The sequence below is a fragment of the Balaenoptera borealis genome, assembly GCF_965194805.1.
Source record: "Balaenoptera borealis genome assembly, chromosome: 5".
Classification (NCBI taxonomy): domain Eukaryota; kingdom Metazoa; phylum Chordata; class Mammalia; order Artiodactyla; family Balaenopteridae; genus Balaenoptera; species Balaenoptera borealis.
Genome location: NC_138862.1, coordinates 127,541,976 through 127,561,782, shown reverse-complemented (window position 1 = coordinate 127,561,782; position 19,807 = coordinate 127,541,976). Strand labels below are relative to the sequence as shown.

Genomic DNA, 19,807 nt, shown 5'->3' with positions numbered 1-19,807 from the left:
CCAAAACAGAAATGAGAAAGCTCTTTATGTACTGATATGAGTGATCACTGAGATGTATTATAAAGGAAATAAAAGGTTTAGAGCCATGTATATATATACTTATATATGTATGTATAGTATATATATAGTATTTATATGTAGTATTTTATATATTATATATATATAAATATAAATATATAGTATTATCCTACCATTTGTGTTAAAATAGGGGGAAGGAATATACTTGTGTATTGTTCTTTGTCTTGAAGAATATAAAATAATCTATTAGTGTTAGGTCACCTCAAATCAGGAGAATGGATTGGCTGAAGACAGTGGAAGAACAGTGAGGTACAAGGGGGTAGAGGCAGCCCCCTGCCTACTTAGCTGTTCTGCTAAACATCGCCTGTATATAAATCAGGGTGTTAAAATTTATAAGGAAGGCAAAAAAACCTTAGTCAAGGCTAATTGAGGCTTATCTTCATAACTTATTCTAGCTACCTACTTGTGGTAGAAAAAATGGGTCAGATTCTGAGGAGACCCTTCTTTTCCTTGGCTCCCCCTTTGTAGTCTCCACCACTACCCTTATAATGAATAAGCCAGAGACTCCTATGTTTCAAATGAGTCAATTAATAGTGAGACATTAGAAAGTACCAAAAATATGTGATGGGGGTTTGCTTGAGTAAACTGTGGAATATTATATAGTGATTAAAAATAAGGGGCTTCCCTGGTGGCATAGTGGTTGAGAATCTGCCTGCCAATGCAGGGGACACGGGTTCGAGCCCTGGCCTGGGAGGATCCCACGTGCCGTGGAGCGACTAGGCCCGTGAGCCACAATTGCTGAGCCTGCGCGTCTGGAGCCTGTGCTCCGCAACAAGAGAGGCCGCGACAGTGAGAGGCCCGCGCACCGCGATGAAGAGTGGCCCGCGCTTGCCGCAACTAGAGAAAGCCCTCGCACAGAAACGAAGACCCAACACAGCCATAAATAAATAAATAAATAAATAAATACATTTAAAAAATAAGAAATTAGAAGTTAGAAAATGTATAGAATCAATTATACTTCAATTTTTAAGATGTATGTAAATTAAGAGAGAAATTGCTGAAGTGTTTTTTTTTTTAAGGGCTCTTTTTAAAAATGTTTGTTTGTTTATTTATTTAGGCTGCACCGGGTCTTAGTTGCGGCAGGCGGGATCTTTAGTTGTGGCATGAGGACTTGTTAATTGCTGCATGTGAACTCTTAGTTTTGGCATGCACGTGGGATCTAGTTCCCTGACTAGGGATCGAACCCTGGCCCCCTGCATTGGGAGCGCAGAGTCTTACCCACGGGACCACCAGGGAAGTCCCTAAAGGGCTCTTAATAGTATGTAAAATGTTTAGGGGATTGTTGCCTATAAAATAGAGTATGGCTCTTTTATTATTCAGAAGTATGAATGCTAATCTTCCCACTTCAAATGATGGATATTTTGGTCCGAGAAAGAATGAGCATCTGCAAGACAGTTGTAGCTTGGCTAAATAGTGAGTTGGAGAAGTTGGTTTGAGAGCTTTTTTTCTGGACTAGGAAGTGGTTTCCTCTGGTGAACCCAAATAGGTAACCTACCTTTCAGTGCTACACTTTTCTCTCCTAAATTATGATAAGCATGAAATACCATCCTTGCCTTGGCTTTAATTGACTTTTCATTATTTGAGTGAATGGGTGGGACATAAAAGAAGTGAATTAAGTACTGGCAATTTCAAAGCCTTGCATTAATCTTTAGCTTGTGCCATTTTGAAGATCTTAAGTAAATTGATTAGTAGAAAACAGAGTTGGTAAAAAATAAAATACCTGAATTTTCCTATTACTTCACTTTCTTACTCTAAGAAGTGATAATTTTAAGAGAAATGAGAGAGAAAGAGAACTAAAACATGTTTACTTCTCAGTTATGCAGTGCTGTGTTTCCTACCATCCACTGCTCCAACCTCCCAGATGTGTTGAGGTAGCTTAGGATCTGGTCCAGTTTCTCTTGTAATTAATTAGTTTTAGAGTTCCCCTGGCTAGGTCATCAGCCTTAAGTTTTAAGAATGACTACACTGTCTCCTGTGGGCATAGGGTAAGGGTGTGCACATGAAATGCAGAATTTGGAGTGCTTTTGTTGCTGTAATGGTGTGAGGGCCTATGCCAGGATAGCTTCTGTGCCCCCTTCCTTATTTGGGGAGGTAAGGAGGCAGCGGTTCTATGGAACTGAGATGAGAGGTAAGATATAACAGCCCTTTGCAGGACTGAAAACAGTGTCTATCCTGCTTTTGGGGAATGGGTTTATACAGGAGAAGGGTAACTAAAAATTCTACATTGTAGTGAATGTGGTTTTCTCCATTTAAGTAAATGTTTTATTGGAATGAATCATTACTCTTCTTAATGTATTATTATATTCTCTTTTCTTACAGGGTCCAGATCATCAAACAATTTTATTTAATCATGGTGCAGTTCAGAATATTGCTCACCTACTAACCTCAGTATCTTACAAAGTAAGATGTTAAAAATTATGGCCAGACTTTTATACTTTATTTTGGGTTTCTAGAGTCTTGGTCTGGAAAGAAGCACACATGTTTTGTTGTTTCTTTGGTAGATATTGTGATCAAGAATAGTATTTCATCAGTAAAATGTTATGGGGCATTGTTTTACCTATAGAGAGAGTGCACTTAAAAAAAAATCTACCTTGCCTTTCCTTTTTTTTTTTTTTTTCTTCAGGATATGATTGTGGTATGAGTTCCTATTGATTTTTACGTGTGATCATTAGTAGTCTCTTCTGGTATGGTGTCAGTGCCAAAGTTGCATGTGAGGTCATGCCTTGAAGTATGTAGGAGCAATGGCTTGCTATAACAGGAAAGACCTTGGATTTCCTATTTGAAACCATTATTTAGCCACACTGACTCAAACTTACAGCATATACCCACATATACATCAACATTTAAAATGTGTTCTGTTTTGTATTTTGAGTTAAAAAGTCAAGGGTTTTCAGTTGTGTTAATTAAATTTCTTTACTATCTTTTATATATAGGTAAGCAGTGTCATGATATACTATCAGGCATTTAGTTAAAACTTTGGTCATTTCATTATTGTCCAACTGGTAAGTTGTAGCAAATATTGGGACACTGTCTTTATTGTGTCACATTAGAACTAAATATGCTAGAAATTTCCTGTAAAGCAGAGAAGCTGTCATTTTTGTCGTCTATCCATTTGCACTGATCCTAGTCTGCTCTTTTTGTCCTTAGCTTTATTACAGGTCTGGCCTGCTAGTATGTACATTTTCCCTACCTCAGACATCCAAAGTTAGATCTTGGTGAAGATCTCACAAGAATAGGAATGGGGAATGGAACCAGCTTGAAACTAGCCAGAGGCAAGGGAAGGACATATATACTGAGAGCTGCTTCCTCTGCTCTGTACCATGTGTAGGCTGAGACCAGTCAGCACTTGTATGTCAAGAAACAGTTGCTGGGGTGGCGATTTACTGTTCTTGTTCTTCTCCATCCTCTAGCTTCATTAACTCCCCCAGTTCTTCATTTCTTTCTTTTCTTTTCCACACTAGACTTCCTTATCTACTGTGGCAAGTTACAGGTTGTAGAAGGAAAAAGGTTTTGGTAACATTACTCTTGCCAAGGTTTGCTCCACTGTCAGAGTGTCATGAACATATTCTAGGTTCCACCTGTAGGCATGTGCTTGTGCTGCAGAGCATTGCCCAAGTGAGGGACAGAGCTTCTTCACACCTCAGCTACCTATCCTGCCAATCTCAGGCTCCACAGAAGAACATCATATATAGACTCAGGCTTGGAAGTGAGGATTAGGTCATCTGGTGAAAGCTGAACAGAAAGAATGAAAAATAGCAGCTCTCATAGGAGCTCCTGCAAATTATAAAATATGTTGTATGTGGTCAAGAGTTTGAGCCCTTGGTGTCATCCCAGACCAGTTACCTAGTTTTGAGGTATAGTAACATAATTCATAAGTATTTCTAAAGTTAAATTAGTTTAGTCCTTTTCGAACTTTTATCATAACTTTCTTTCCTCTCGTGTTCTCCTCCCCCACTCCCCATCTCCATCCCATACACGACTACAAGAGTACTCTTTTTTTTTTTTTGGTCTTCTCTTCAGTTCTCTGGTTTGTAATTTGGGAAGAAGAAATGTCCCACTTGAAAGGCAATTAGTAATTGTTATTAAGTTCCCTTTGCCTTACGAGCATTGTATTTTTTACAGCGTTCTTTTAAATTTGAATAGGGATTTATCTAGTTCCATTTTAGTTGATACTTCCTCTCTGTTTTTTCTTATTTCAAAATTAATTTTAACTTACTGTACTCTTCAGATATACAGGTCTTATTTTTATTCCCTTGACTCCTTCCTTTAGTACTTTAGGCAGATTTAAATAGATATTTCTTCAGGAGAGTTTAGATTCTGAGACATTAAAATTCGTATTTGCAAAATTAAAATAAATGCTTTGTTTGTTCGTTTATTTTTACAGGTTCGAATGCAGGCACTGAAATGCTTCTCAGTTTTAGCTTTTGAAAACCCCCAGGTATCGATGACCCTGGTAAATGGTAGGCTGGAACTTTCAGTGGCACCTACACAATTTAATTTATGAACTTTGTAGATTTAAAGAATTCCTTAATCCTTCTTGTTTGTTTTATTTCTAGTTTTGGTTGATGGAGAATTGTTACCACAAATTTTTGTGAAGATGTTACAGAGGGATAAGCCCATTGAAATGCAGCTCACATCAGCAAAATGGTAAAGGTCAAGACAATGTGGGAAGAAAGACAGTGCTTTATCAATTTAGAGTATTTTTGGACAGCCTAATGAGCTCACTTTCAATCCCCATCTTGTTTTGGGATTTTGAAATTTGAAAGTCATGGGATTATCTCATATCTTCTTAAATAGATGTGAGTTTTATACTCAGTTTACTACTAGTAGCATGCAGAACAAGAACTCTCTTATAACATCTAAGACTACCTACAGAAAATTACTTCATTACATTCCCTTCTCCTTGTATTTCAGTTGAAATAACACAGAATTAGATCAGATTTAACCAACACATATTATGCTAAGTATCATGTCAGGAAAACATAAAGATACAGAAATAGTGAGAATTAGTTGAAGTTGATAACCAAGGCATGATTTCAGAGAATGTGACTTCCTCATCTTTGGAAAAACAAAACAAAGATTCCTCATAGAGATGTGACCATTTATAAGATAGTTATGTAATGTTCTTATTAGCACAGTTCCTGGCTCATGTAAGCATTCAGTACATGTTAATTCTGTAATTATCAATACATTACCAGATAGGTTTAACACCTGTTATGTAGGGTTCTGTGCTAAGTGAATGGTTTAGTTTCAGTATTTAAGAAGCTGTGGCTCTCTAATATTTTGGCCAGAATGAGGAATTTTCAGTGAATCACTCCTGCATCATGAATTGTTTTCTGTTTGTTTATATGATTTGTATTTTTTGTTTGTCCGCTTTTTTGTCTTCAAAACTGAGCATTTGCCTTTTTGTTAGTAAGGTAATACTCTCATGGAACTGGTTTCAAAAAACAATGTAGTAACAAATCTTAAGATAATGATAACAGCTATAAAGAATTCATCTCCTACAGTATAAGTACGGAGTTTTACTGACTTGTTTATAACTTTCCCTAGAAGCCAGAACATGGGGTATTTTAGGTTTTTTCCCTCCAGCTTAACAAAGGAATGTAATTCAAAAAGGAAATCCATTAATTTAAGTTTCTTAATTGCTTAATGTTCAGTACTTGCTTAGAGAGTAGAAAGTAATTGTATTCTTATTCACGGCCAGATATAATTGTGAAGGTAAATTGTTTTTCAGTAGAGCCAAATCACTAATTAATTCTCAAAGACACTACTGGTAACCTCTGACTAATTAGTTAATATCTTAGGGATAGCTATAAGTGTTACAAGTTAAATGCTTCTTCTGTGATACTTCTACCACTGCTATTGGAGTTGAAATATCCCAACTTAACTTCATTTAAATTTAGATACTTTGTTAACTTTATATTTTATTTTAAATTTTTTTCCTTTTTATTATGGAAAATTTCAAACAAAAAGTATAGAGAAAAGTATAGAGAACTCCAGTGTGCCCAGCACCTTGCTTTATCGTTTACCCATTCATTCGGCCATTTATTTTTAAAACAATTTTGTACGTATTTTAAAAAACTTCTGGCTTACTGTCTGCCTATATCGGATAGTTTTCTTTGACTATTTAACTAACAGAATCTCAGATAAGGGAGTGTCAAAACCTTCTCCCTCAAGATAAGTAAGAGTAGTTGTCTTTTTTTTCCCCATAATATCTTAAAGGCAAGTAGGTCGTCGTTGTTTTTTTTAAAGCTTTAAAACACAAGCAAAAACTTACTTTCTGCCATCTTATTCCAGTTTAACTTACATGTGTAGAGCTGGAGCAATTCGGACAGATGACAACTGTATTGTATTAAAGGTGAGTGAATTAATTCTTTCTAAAAACATGTGAAAATTATCCAGTCATATAAGTGTTGAATATAAATATTTGTATTCCTATTTCTTTTTACACATTTATCACTATGGTATGTGTGCACAGCATGAAATAATATTAAAACACCATGCTTTTCAGTGGGATGGCATGTAGCTTTAAAAAATTGGTTTTAGATATGTTTTGAAAGTCAAAGTAAATCTTTCCTTGTCAAACCTTTTTCACTTTTATGGTAATTAGAAGGATATAAAAATTATAAAAATGTGTAAAATTCAGGTTAAATAGAAAATACATTTTAGTCCTTGGTTTTCATTAAGTTTGCAGCACAGTTTTGTAGGCAAGCAGTTCACTAACTCTATAGATAAAGACTTTATTTCACCCACATGGCAGATAATCAAAAGGCATAATGAGAAAGCATAAGTAAATAACACATGAAAGCAATCATCATTATTGTGGTGTGTGTCAGATGCAACTAGAACTCAGAAAAGCCCAGATAAAAGACTAGCCCTAAAAGTCCTAAGACCTGGCTTCTGGTTTTAGCACTTCCACCACTGACTGGGTCGATAGCCTCGGGCACATCCCTTATTCTTGTGGTGCCTCAGACTCCTAATTATGAAAATGGAAGCAATAATTCCTGCTCATCTATCCCAAAGGGTTATTGAGAATAACAATATATTAAATACATTAAACAGCTTTTAGTTCTAAAGAACAGAACAACTGTAAGTACATTGATAGTGTGTCACTTTGTGAATGTGAGATCTCATTATCAGTGTTGAAAATGAACCCAAGGATAGAAGAACATTACGAAGATTAATGTTTCCTTTAGTCTCTGGTGAAGCAAGACAGTTTAATGAGATCTGAGGACCCCCTAAGTAAATAGCACTGCATAGAGTGCTAAGGGCTTCCATGCCCTTACTTAAGTGCTCTGCCCCTCCTTTTCTTTCTCATTGGTAAACTAGGTTAATAGTATCTTCTTTGTGTAGTAGTTGTGAGCATTAAATTCAATAATCCATGAATTTATGGTATTGATAAATGTTGGTAGCTGTTCCAAGGGAAATAAGAATAGGCTTTCTTCTTGGAAGCCTAGAGTCGTATTTAAAAGATGGAACCAGCCTGATAAGAAATCAGCAGTGAACAATAAAGTGCCAAACTCTGTGGTCAAGCTATAATAGGAACTTAGAAAAGAACAAAGCATAGTTGACTGCGGTTGTAGAGGAAGTCTTCCTGTAATGCTGATGTTTCAGTTTCTATTTCCACATTATCCTTTAAAGTTGATTCATCAGGCTTAGAAATATAAACGTGGGATATTTTTATTGAGACCCTAATGTAGATAAATTACCAAGACCAGTGCCAAGGTTTTGAAGGACCTCAGAAGTAAAATTGCACTAGTCGATACCACAGTCATTCCACGGAGTTCTCTGGAGCACTCAGGAACTATGACTGATGCATTTCACTTGGATTATAGGAGAACTGGTAGAATCTGACTAATGGGAAGATCACCGAGTTTTTAAAGCTGTGTTTTGTTTTTGCAACTGTAAGTATTAAACTCTAAACCAAAATTGAAAGTCATCCCAGCTATGTCACACTCATTAAGGAAAAGATAGCATACTTTTTCTAAGGCAAAATCATTCCTAATTAAACTGCTGGATGTATTTTAGGTAAATAAATACATAGACAGGGCAGGAGCATCAGAAATGATTTATTAGGGATTCTTAAATGTCTTTTGTAAGGTTTTACAATAAAGCTTCAGTCTTATCAATCACAAAAGCCTAATTAGACTTTATATTAATGTGCTTTGAATATATGGGAGTTTAGTGTGCCAGTGTAAATGATTAGCATGCACTGAATTTTGTGTGTTTTTGCATTCCAAAAAAAACTTTTATTCTCTGAAATTCTTTATTGAAACATTTGATCACAAACATGACTCCCAGTAAAAACTGTTGGGTTGATATAGTTACTATATGATCTCCATCATGCTTTTGCGTTTACCAAAAAGCAAATAATTAATATCACTACCTTCCAGACATTGCCTTGTTTGGTTCGAATGTGCAGTAAGGAGAGGTTACTAGAGGAGAGAGTTGAAGGAGCTGAGACACTCGCCTATCTGATTGAACCAGATGTTGAGCTACAGAGAATTGCTAGCATTACTGATCACCTCATTGCCATGCTTGCTGATTATTTCAAGTATCCCAGCTCTGTGAGTGCCATCACTGATATTAAAAGGGTATGTTCTCTTTTCCTTTTCAGCAGCTCAAGAGAGGGATTTTTAAAAGGATTTTCTTACTGTTCACCACTTTTGAACCAATTGATAATTAACAGTTCAGAGCCCTTTTAAATAAAGAAATCTTTTAGTAACATAGATGATGTCACTTTGAGTTTTTGAATCCAGTTTGTTTCATGTTTATTGTCAGAAGTTTTTTAGTAAGGAGATAATCAGAAAATTGCATCCCAAATTCCCAGCTAACCCCAAAATAGTGGGGTCTCTAAGCTGGTTATTGACATTATACCAACATCATCTAATGCTATTGAAAGTCCCAGAATCAGCTTTGTCACTATATTCTCATTCTTTAGGACAAGGGTAATCTTTTGTTCCAGGCGACTGAGTGGCTTTATTTTACTCTCCGCCACTGTCTTTTTCTTTTGCTACCTTTTCTTCTAATTTTTGCCATCTCTTCTTTCTTTTCTGCAGTTTCATACTGTGCTTTGGGCCTGCTAGTGACAGCTAAAGCACCATCTAACCTCTAGTTTGAGACCATCAAGGACCAAATTGTGCTAACTTTTTCTCAAACTATAAGTTCCTCAGAATAGGTAGATATTCTTTTTGGCTTTGTTTTTCTCAACGTGTTTGTCATATCCACTTCTCTAAGCATGAGAGATAAATATTCTGTGAGAGAAAGTTTATTTAAGGAGGTCATGGTAGAGAGAGCATTGCCTCCTAAATAGTAACCAGTACTGTTTCACAAATGTGACTGTATTTTTGATGCCACTGGTCCCAATGGTAAATTTTTTTAAACTTATTCTCTTGACCTCTCCCATGCCCCTGAGTTCCAAAAAACTTCATCCGGTAGGCAACTGTTCATTTGGCATTTAACGCTGAAAATGAAACAAACTATTAAGGGTATAACTTTTCTCTGCCTCAGAAAGGGCCTAAAATAACTTCCATTGATATTTGTATTAATGTACACTGCCCTTTATGTATTAAAGTTACGTGCCTGCTCTTCCTTCAGTAGTATTGTTTTTCTAGTAGAAGTGATAGGTTATATTGAAGCAGCTGCCTTGTCTGTTTTCCCTCTGGCTGCTTGCTCACTGACACAGTAACTCAAAGTACAAAGACATATGAGCAAGTCCTAACTACAGCCTCATGAACACCCTTAGCTGACCATCACAGCAAGGCAGATAGAACACTTTGATGGACATGAGAGTGAGGAAACATAATTACAAGAACGTCTAGCTTACACATGTGCAAAACATTTAACTAGTATATAGAAGATTATCCCTTTCCTTAGGGTTTTTCCATTTTATTTCCATCACAGTAAAACTGGAATAATAATAACTTTTTTTTAAATCTCCTAAACTTGAATATTAGTTTGTTTTGTCATCTTTATTTTTGATGATGGATTATCCAGTGGTTTCTGACATACAAGTATAGGTACTAGACCCATAAGAGAGACTTTTTTACATGTTAATAAATGTGTGATTTTCATGGTATTTTAGTCCAAGTCAGTATTCTAATAAATGTTATGACTGGAAAGTAGTTAAGACATAAGAATAGATATTTTAGAACTTACACATCAAAATGAGTGTCGTATATTGGGAGGTTCCTCCCATAACTCATCAGTACCTGCTTTGATCAAAATATTTGGGAGCTACTCTTAAGAACTACCTTCAGAACCACCCCAACTGAGTTTTAGTTTTTTACTGTGGAGTTTTTGTTGTTGTTGTTACTCTAAATGATGTTACCCAGTTGGATTTCCCCCTCTTCACACACCAGTGACAGTTAACTTAAAACTCTCTTAGTCGATGAAAATATGTTATTATTGTCAGGGTTTTCTTGCTAGTGTGCCATTCAGTTCTTTAGGAATGTTCAAAAGAGGGTCTCAGAATATTATGAACAACACCTACATCTTTGCATAAGGGTGAACCTTTCCAAGGCAACTCATTTGGAAAAAGTTGTAATCATTTGGATAAGTTATATCTCTTAGTTATAAAATTATTTACTTTACTGATATGCCTTATATATTTACTGGTTCATATTTAGTCACTGAAAGTGTCCTGAGAACACGCTTCTCTTTTATTTTTATGGTAGTTTGGTGATAAATCAGGTATATGGAAGAATTGATAACTCAGAAAGCCAGTTATGCATATGAAAAGATAGCGTTAATTGTTTCATACCAGTAAGTAATTTTAATAAATTTATCCCAAAAAAGCCCCCTGAACATAATTCTCAGATAGCTGTAATAGACAGGTAGCAATGATTACCATGGTCTGTTGTTTATTAAGCATTTTTACAAAGGTTTTCCTGCTTCTAAAAGCTTTTTAAATGCTGAAATTTGGTTAGCACTATTAATGTTTGGGAAAACCTTCTAAAGATAACTGTTGCAGCAGCACTCAAGTTATCAGCTGTATTCCAGGTTAGAAAGACCTGAGTGTGCCATTTTTTTTGTTTTTTGTTTTAATTTAATTAATTAATTAATTAATTAGTTGCAGCATGTGGGATCTAGTGCCCTGACCAGGGATCGAACCCAGGCCCCCTGCATTGGGAGTGTGGAGTCTTAGCCACTGGACCACCAGGGAAGTCCCTGTGCCATGTTTTTGAGAGCATTTCAAAGAGTTGGTGGGAAATTCCCTGGTGGTCCAGTGGTTAGGACTCTGCGCTTCCACTGCAGGGGACACGGGGTCGATCCCTGGTTGGGAAGCTAAGATCTCATGTGCCACGTGGCACAGCCAAAAAAAAAAAAAGAGCTGGTGCAAGCAAGCAACAGTGCCACTAAAGCTGCCATCTAGCAACACTGAATTTTTAAGGCTCAAAGGTTCACAAAGGTTTTTCATATACCAGTGTCACATTTTAGACAGAAGCAGACTGCAAGAATTCCAGGTCATGTTGACACAGACACAGCAAGGTCTCAGTCATATGTGAGCAGAAACCCAAAATAACCAGCACTGATAACGTTAATAGTTGTTAAAACATATTTTTCCTTCAACTCTACTTTATTAGTTTTATTGAAAATTTAATTTGTGGACTGGGTTGGAACATATCTTTTTTTCCCTCCCATAGCTTGATCATGACTTAAAGCATGCTCACGAACTTCGCCAGGCTGCATTCAAGCTCTATGCCTCTCTCGGAGCAAACGATGAAGACATCCGGAAGAAGGTGAGTCTGGGAGAGGGGCGTCCCCCAGTCCTGACAGCCAGCAGGCAGGGAGTGACGTCAACCTGAAAGTCGTGGTGAAGAGCACTAACAGTGACTGTTTGAATATAATAAAACAGAGTGACTAAAGGCATAAATGAAGAATGAATGGGACCCGGATTTGGGGGGTTGTTTGTTTGTTTTTAGAACATAGAGTGGCATGGCCGTGCTGGAATGACAAATAACTGGCGTGCTTTTTTGTGTCATTAATATGGATTATTGTGTTGCACATTTTTGCATGTGTTCTGATAAAAATCAATTCTAGCACTGTGAAGCTTCAGACACCTTGAAAGACCTAACACTAGAATTGTAAATGTTATTTATGGAAATACTTTCCAATGCCATTGAGAAATTCAAATCTCTATTGTATATTGTTCTTTGATATGTGGCTTAGTTATGTTTTGATTTTTTTTTGCTACTGTGCAAGTTCGATGTGAATAAAATCTTTGTGGAATAATGATTTTATGTTTAGTGAGTGGTCATCTGAATTTTCCAGCTCCCAAAAAATGTGTCACTGCTATAGCACCTTATGTTATTACAGCCTAGTCCAACACTGAGCTCATGTTCTTTATGAGAATAGTTCTAAGCAGGGAGTAAAGTATTGTGGTAAGCTCTGATCTGGCTCCCTCCACAAACCAAAAGCCTGGAGCTTACTACTCAAAAAAAAACATGTATAATCTAGTAAATTATAAACAAGGCTTTTAGGAACATCATAATTTAATTCATATGTTCTGTCTTGATGAGCCATAGCAGAGAGAGCAAATTGTGCATTATTTACTGAATGTGGCAGTTTACTAAATCTCCCCATCTTGCATTGGTATTTTAAGGAGCCCTCTGGGAGAAATCACAAAGTATTGGGGCTTTAACATGATTTAGAGAAGTACTTTGGGCTTGTAGAAAGAGAAGTATGGAATTAACTGTAGGTTTATTGAAATAAATTGTACCATTCTTGGAGAAAATTGAAATTAATAGCAGTAAGATCTGTAAGATTAGATATGTAAGTAGCTTTGCTTTAAAATCAGTTCAGAAAACACAACTAAGCTGAATGTTTTCCATGTACCTCAATTTAGTTCAGTTAACAAGATGTTTTTGACTTGAAGTGTTCTAGTAAATATCTATGAAAATCCTTTTTGACACCTCTAAGCTTTAATTTGTAAACTGTTACTTCAAGGCAAACATACTAGTGATATGATTTTCCCTATGTCTAATCATGATTTATGAATGTTGTTGTTCATATATTTCATTCAGTTTAGGTACCTGGTATACTGCAAGGGAAGAGGCTTCTATGGCAATTCATATAGATAAAATATTTTTTAAAAATTGACATGGACTGTATAACTTAAACCATCCCAAAACAAATCATTATGTATTTATTAGGGCCCAGTGGAAAGAGGAGAGGTATTTTACCCAGTCTTTTAGCTGAAGAAGGCCATGCCATGGACTGAAAGGGAGATAGATAGATGGACCATAATGGGGGGAAATAGGATGTCCATTTGTACTTCTTTGTACTTTTTTGTTAATAAACTATTGTTTTGGAATTAATGACTTTAATTTGTGATATCGTGTTCTAGAAATACAACGTAACAGTCTGATGATCAGTAGTTTATTAAAACTTGTATTTATAATGTGTATAATTTCCTGGTAAGGCTAATCCTGATAATTTCTGTAGAAAGATAACAAATAAAGAATAAGTTATAATTATTATAGTTTTTTGTGTGTGCTGAAGAAAAGATACTATAGTATGCCTGTGTAATGGGTATTATATAGAGTTTTTAGGAACATTTAATTTCTGGGAAATCAAGTGAATAATTTATAGTTCATAGCAACTACTGAAGAGAGAAATTGTAAATTGGAAAATATAAAGTAATTTTGTGATAAAATCTGCATGAAAACGGTTCTTAGGAGTGGAGAATTTTTATTTTCAGTGTATAAAAATGATAAATGTTAACTCTTCCTTTGAATGCGTTTATTTCTATTCTATTTTTGTTGAAATAATTATTTGGATAGATTTTTATTTACTTTCTCCATGAAATATTTGTTTACCTTTTTACACTTCTGCCTTAACTTTGATTGTATTTCTTTTTTTGGTGTAGATTCTTGAAGTACAATGTTTATTATTGTTTTATTTTTTAATGCAATTTTTATACTTGCCAAGATGGAATTTCAGTTTACTGAGTTGATGAGTGGACAATCTCTGAAAGAAATTTCAAAGCCTGTAGACCTATTTCCACCCCCCATCCCTCACCCCACCCCCCCAGCCAAACAGAAGGCTTATTTATTCCAGGATAAAAGTATGAAATGTTCAGTTGGTCTGCCCTTTAAATTGAAAATGGTAATGTAATTCAATAAATATAGGAAGTAACATATATCTCATTGCCCTATTATGACCAGTTAAGGGAATGAGGCAGAAGGAATAGAAAACTAGAGCAAAGAGATGGAGACAGTGAGAGGTATACACAGCAGTAAAGGAGAAAGATACAAGCCTCCTCTCTTCATGGAATTATGGCTCTATCTTATTGCTTGTAAAGACTTCAAAAGGCCTGCTGTGATTTCATTTCTTAATAGCTTCTCTCTGGGCCACACAAAATTAAGCTGAAGACTGAATATGACCTGTAGGTCAGAGATTTACCACTCCTGCTTTGAAGCAGTGTTAGTGTGTTCCCATTAAAAGAAACCATCTGTATAACAAACAGTCCCTGGAACCTAATAAGCACTCAGTAAATATTGTTGAGTGGATACAGAGAGATAAATATAGAAATGAAAATGCGGAAATCATACACAGAGTGATATTTCCTTTAATACACCTGGATCTTTCTGTATCCTTCTGTGCAGAGCAAAGTTGGTCTCCTAATTCCTAGCTTGGCATCCTTTATCACTCTGTGGCATAGGTACAAATTTCCTGATTTCCTGTGGTGTCCTGTCAGTGAAAGGGTGGAAAGAGTCCTGCGGTGAAAGTGGAGAACATTACCATTGGCTGTGACATGAAAAGGGAGAAGAAGCCCAAGAAAAATGAAGGACCACTCACCTTGACAACAGATGTGGCCTGGCCATATTAAACTTAGAATAATTCAAGGATTTTGGTTAGGGAAAGCAAGGGCAGAGCAGGAGTTAAGAGCTTGGTGAAAGAAGGGTCCAGAGCACATTAGCAGTAACTGCACTGACAGAAATGCCAGGTAAAAATTAGCTGTAATCTCTGCCGCGGGGAAAGTCTATAGTTTCTAATGGTAGTCTTTACCACATAGTAATGCTGACTGAGAAGCATGAGGTCAGTTAATGGGACAGTAACAAAGAAGTTAAGACAACTAACAAATTATTTTAAGTACTGGCATCTCAATCAAAACCCCAGTCAGTTGGCTAAGTCATGCAGAGGCAGCAGTGGCAAATTACAGCAGGCCTATAATTGTGAGGCCCATTGTTTTATAACAAAGAATTGCTTTTTTGAAGACCATCACTTGATTGGTACCTGTTGATCATCAATTAGGTTGGAAATTTAAAAGGATGGTCTCTCTTTTACTTTCTTCAAGGAGCTTGCAGAATTTATCAGAAATAGCTAGGAAGTGTAAATTGAGGAAAATTAGAAATTTTAAAAATAAATTAAAATTCAAGGAAATTAATAAACTTAACAGGATGTTATTTTTATTTTTGATAAAATGTAAATGTAGTACTTATTGTAGCCTTTGCTCCTTTGAGATATCTGACTAATGGAGCTTTTCAGAAAGCTTTGCTCTTGGATTTTGAGTACTTAACATTTTAGCTGGAGATCCCTTTTGAGGAACTAGAATGTAAGCTCCATGAGGGCAGGGATTTTTTGTATTTTGTTCCTCACTGTATTCCCAGCATCTACAATACTATGGGGTGCATAGTTGGCACTTACCAATATTTGAAGAATGAATGGATGAATGGACAAATGCATATTTGAACTATATTGCAAAATTGCATTGTTAAGCACTATTAATTGTGTTATATATGGGCCTCTCTGCATTAAGAACTTTCATAACTTTGCTAGCAATTTTACGGGTATGCGAAGAGAGGAGATTTAAAATAGAGGAAACCTACATCTGATCACATAGGCAAGGGATTTCACTATACTTAGCATAGAGAAAATGTAGGAAATTCCCATTTTCAAGAGGCAGACAATACCAAGGGCGTGTCTTCCACTTCTCTGATGTAGGTCAAAGAGAATATGTTTTATGGTATGGTACTTGTTTAATTTTGAAATAATTTTTACCATTATTTCTTAGTTTTTTTCCTTTTTAAATGTATGATTTTTAAAAATTTATAGCATTCACAAGTGTGAAACTGGACCAGTTTTTTTCCCCTAGGTATAAAAGTATGATTTGGTTTATAGAAATTAGGCCGACTGTCAGGAATCAACCTATTCTATAAAGTGATATACACCTGTATAAAATATTCTCAATTAATGAATGCCAGAGTTTTATGGAAATCATAATTAGTGAAGGTCAGTAATTTAATTCAATTCTACGTAGATTGATTGAACTGCCTACATTATATAAACAATGTCAGGTCGGTGTAGGGAGGGGGAAAACAGTAAGGTGAGATAAAGAGTAATAAAGACACAGCCTTAATACTCAGCATTTATAATAAAACCTCAGTAAGTCAGAGGAAAGTAAGGAATGGCCAGTAAGAATTTGCTAGGGGCTCAAAGAATTATTTGGAACCAGTTAAAATGGACATGGTGATATCAATGGAGCAGTCCTTGAATCAATTTGGAAATTAATAATTTAATATTTTAATATTTTCTAAATGCCTTTTCTTTTATATCTTCAAGAATTGATAACATAAAATCTTAAAGTTTTACTCCTTGGCGGGGGCGGGGGATGCCTGTGGAACAGTCACAGTGGTTTGTACATGACGTGTGTGAAGAAGGTAGCAAAGCGTGAGATGTTTTTTTCTTTTTAAACTGAACAATTGTTTTTTCCTGGACAATTTTTTTGAGAAGTACAGGGAGAAAAAAATAAGAAAAGAAAAGGAAAACAAAGAAGAATGAGAATTTTTCTACTCTCTTTTTCCTAGCAAAGGAAGTTATATCTACAGGGACATTGTGAGGATGAGCTCTAATGTATTTTAAATGTTTAGCATGGTGCCTGTAGGTGCTCAGTAAATCGAAGCATTTATTAGACTATCTTAAATAACTTCATTGGAAGATTAAAAATAAATATATATTTTTAAGTATTGGGAGAAAAGCTGAACAGTTTTGGGGCATAAATAAAGACGGTTTACAGCGAAAACAGTGATTTTATGCTATAAATTTCCAAGACTACTAGTTATTCCTTCTAGTAAAAAGAATATTTATACTTCAGAAGCATCAGCTCTTTTTTTTAGTTGATCTCTTATTAAAATGACAAGATGTCTTCTTACTCTTATAATTATATTTTTAAATATATTTAAAATACTTGTTTTCAAAACTCTTTGTTGCTGTAACATACCCTCTGAAGCACCAAATATAATATTGCTTTTCTTGGAGTTAAATAGAATATACAATATAAATCAATAATTTGTTAGTATCATAAGTAGTAGATGTCTTGAGAAAAGTAAGGAGGCCAAATTCTGTCTAACGTTGTTTATCTAAGTATTACTTATTACTGTCTGTGGTTGCCATAGATGTCATTTCTCCAAAGGGTCATCATTCATATGAAACCATATCTCAAATACATGTGTTCAAATTTTGAACAAATGTAAATCTCCTATGTTTTAGAAGTTACACGATTTTAAAGTATATTTGTAAATTTAGGTCAGTTTTTCTTAATATCTTTCCGCTATCTCAAAAACTTGATAAGCACTTCACTTTGAACATTTTAATCATTTGTTATAGCTTGATTTTTATTACTAGTTGGTCTTCTCTGTAACAGTATAATTGTACCATGAATTTATAGTTTAAAACATTTTGTGAAGTTCAGTAATTCTAAATGATCATTTAAAAGGTACACTGTCAAAATTCTGTATTTGTCTCTGCCGTGAAATCAGGCAGATGCAAAAAATTCTTTCTGAGCCTTAGTCTACATGTTGAAACAAATGCCTTGAACATTTTGAAGGTTTTCGACGGTACCACAGAAGTAGCACCCTTCAGGACTTGGTTCTGCTACTGAATAACAACAAATTCATTCAGAATTCAGAATTCCTTGACTTAATCTGTGGTTAAATTGTTAGTTATCGTCTGAAAGCTAATCTACCAAAGAATTTTAAATGAACTCTGCAACATTGATTCATGATGGTAAGTATTTTTAAAGAGTTCACCATGACAGGACCAGGTTTTGCCACTTGCCCACAGTATTGAGACCCTTGGCCTTCAGCATACTGAAAGAAGCAAACCTGGGAGTGATAATGCTATATACAGAATAGAGGTATTTATAAAATCAAGTAATGAACTTATATTTCAGAGTTTCATTAAATGGAGACATAAAATTGAGTGTTTTACTGTTATTTGTGGTATTGTAGTTGCATAAATCATTGAATTATACTTCTTGTTCTTTTTTTAAAATAGGAAGTACAGATTGATTGTTTCATTAGTTATTTACAATCTAAGACAGGTGATTATAAACCAAGAAATGGGCTAAAATATGGTCTATATTAGATCTATAGAACTAAAATTAGCGACTTAGTTGGATTTTCAAGAATTTTCTATCTGGAAATGAATGAAATGTTTGGGATGATAAAATTTGTGGAGTAGTAGACCTTGAGAAGATTGAGTTTGTGATGAAGAACCAGAACCAGTGCTACACTCTTTCCTGTGATTAAAATGCTAGCACAGGAGTCAGCAAACTATATCCTGTGGGTACTTATTACCTATGTAATTATCCTGTAACGTGTGAGCTAAAAATGGGTTTTGCATTTTTAAATGGTTGGAGGAAGAAAACCGAAAGAAGAAGACTATTTCCTGACATATGAAAAGTAAATTAAATTCAAATTTGTGTCCATAAAGTTTTTCTCTCTTTATCTTTTTTCAGCTTTATTGAGGTATAATTGACAAAATGTCTATCAAGTTTTATTGGAATATAGCCATGTTGATTTGTTTATGTGTTGCCTGTGTCTGTTTTGCACTACAGTGGCAGGTTGAGATGTTGGCTGCACAATCACAAGGCCCACAAAGCCTAAAATATTTACTATCTGGCCCTTTGCAGAAAAACTTTGCCCACCCTGTGCGAAAACTGCATAGCTTAAACAGAAACGACCATAAACCAGTTTGATGAAAAACTGCATTTCCCATTTGCCTCTTTGTACTGAACTATAGAAAGAAATGGGACCCTACCAAAGCCCAGGATCGGGGGTGGGGCGCGGAGATGAGTTGTCTGACTTCCTGAAAGAGAGGCATTATCAAGTGTTGACAGTATAACACTCTCACTGGATTCTTTCCTATATGCCGATTCCCTTGTTTGAATGATTTTGGCATGTGACAGAACCCAGACAAATTGGGTAATAACTGTGGCTTTTGGTTATGGTAGGAAACCTTAGATTCTGTGTTTTGATTAGCAGAGTTGCCAGAATAAGATTTTTCACCATGCCAATGAGAAAAATTAAGATCCAGTTCCCTTATTAAGCAAATATCCATTCAGCCTTTGTTATATACAAAGCCTTGTGTTAGGTGGTATGGGGGCATGTAAAAGGCATGTAATTTAGGTATTTACATCAAGAGATAATCTGTTTGGGAAACCAAATTTAACAGAACTACCATTTATTGAGCACTTACTGTGTGCTGGGCACTGTGCTGATAATCAGCGTTAGCACATTATCTCCCTTAAACCTTACACAACCTTGTAAGTTAGCTGTTGCAGATCAGGAGACAAGTGATTTGACCAAGACCACCCAGCTAATAAGTGATAGCCCCTGCATCGTATCCCAGTCTCTCTGATTCCAAAGCCTATGCTGTTAACCACTTCATTACTTTACTCATGTAGAATTAAATGCCATTACTAGAGCCAAATTATGATATGAAA

General features: G+C 35.5%; 1 protein-coding gene across 9 annotated transcripts in view; it reads left to right on the top strand.

Annotated features, from left to right (window-relative positions):
• Positions 1–19,807, top strand: part of ARMC8 (armadillo repeat containing 8) — a 106,487-nt gene that overhangs the window by 50,142 nt on the left and 36,538 nt on the right. For 8 of the 9 annotated variants that reach the window (XM_082393454.1, XM_082393449.1, XM_082393447.1 and 5 more), the window contains 6 exons: positions 2,398–2,478; positions 4,463–4,538; positions 4,635–4,725; positions 6,376–6,436; positions 8,472–8,672; positions 11,724–11,819. In XM_082393454.1, coding sequence (XP_082249580.1) covers positions 2,398–2,478; positions 4,463–4,538; positions 4,635–4,725; positions 6,376–6,436; positions 8,472–8,672; positions 11,724–11,819 — 606 coding nt within the window. The remainder of the gene's footprint in view (positions 1–2,397; positions 2,479–4,462; positions 4,539–4,634; positions 4,726–6,375; positions 6,437–8,471; positions 8,673–11,723; positions 11,820–19,807) is intronic. The other variant, XM_082393453.1, reaches the window with a different exon arrangement.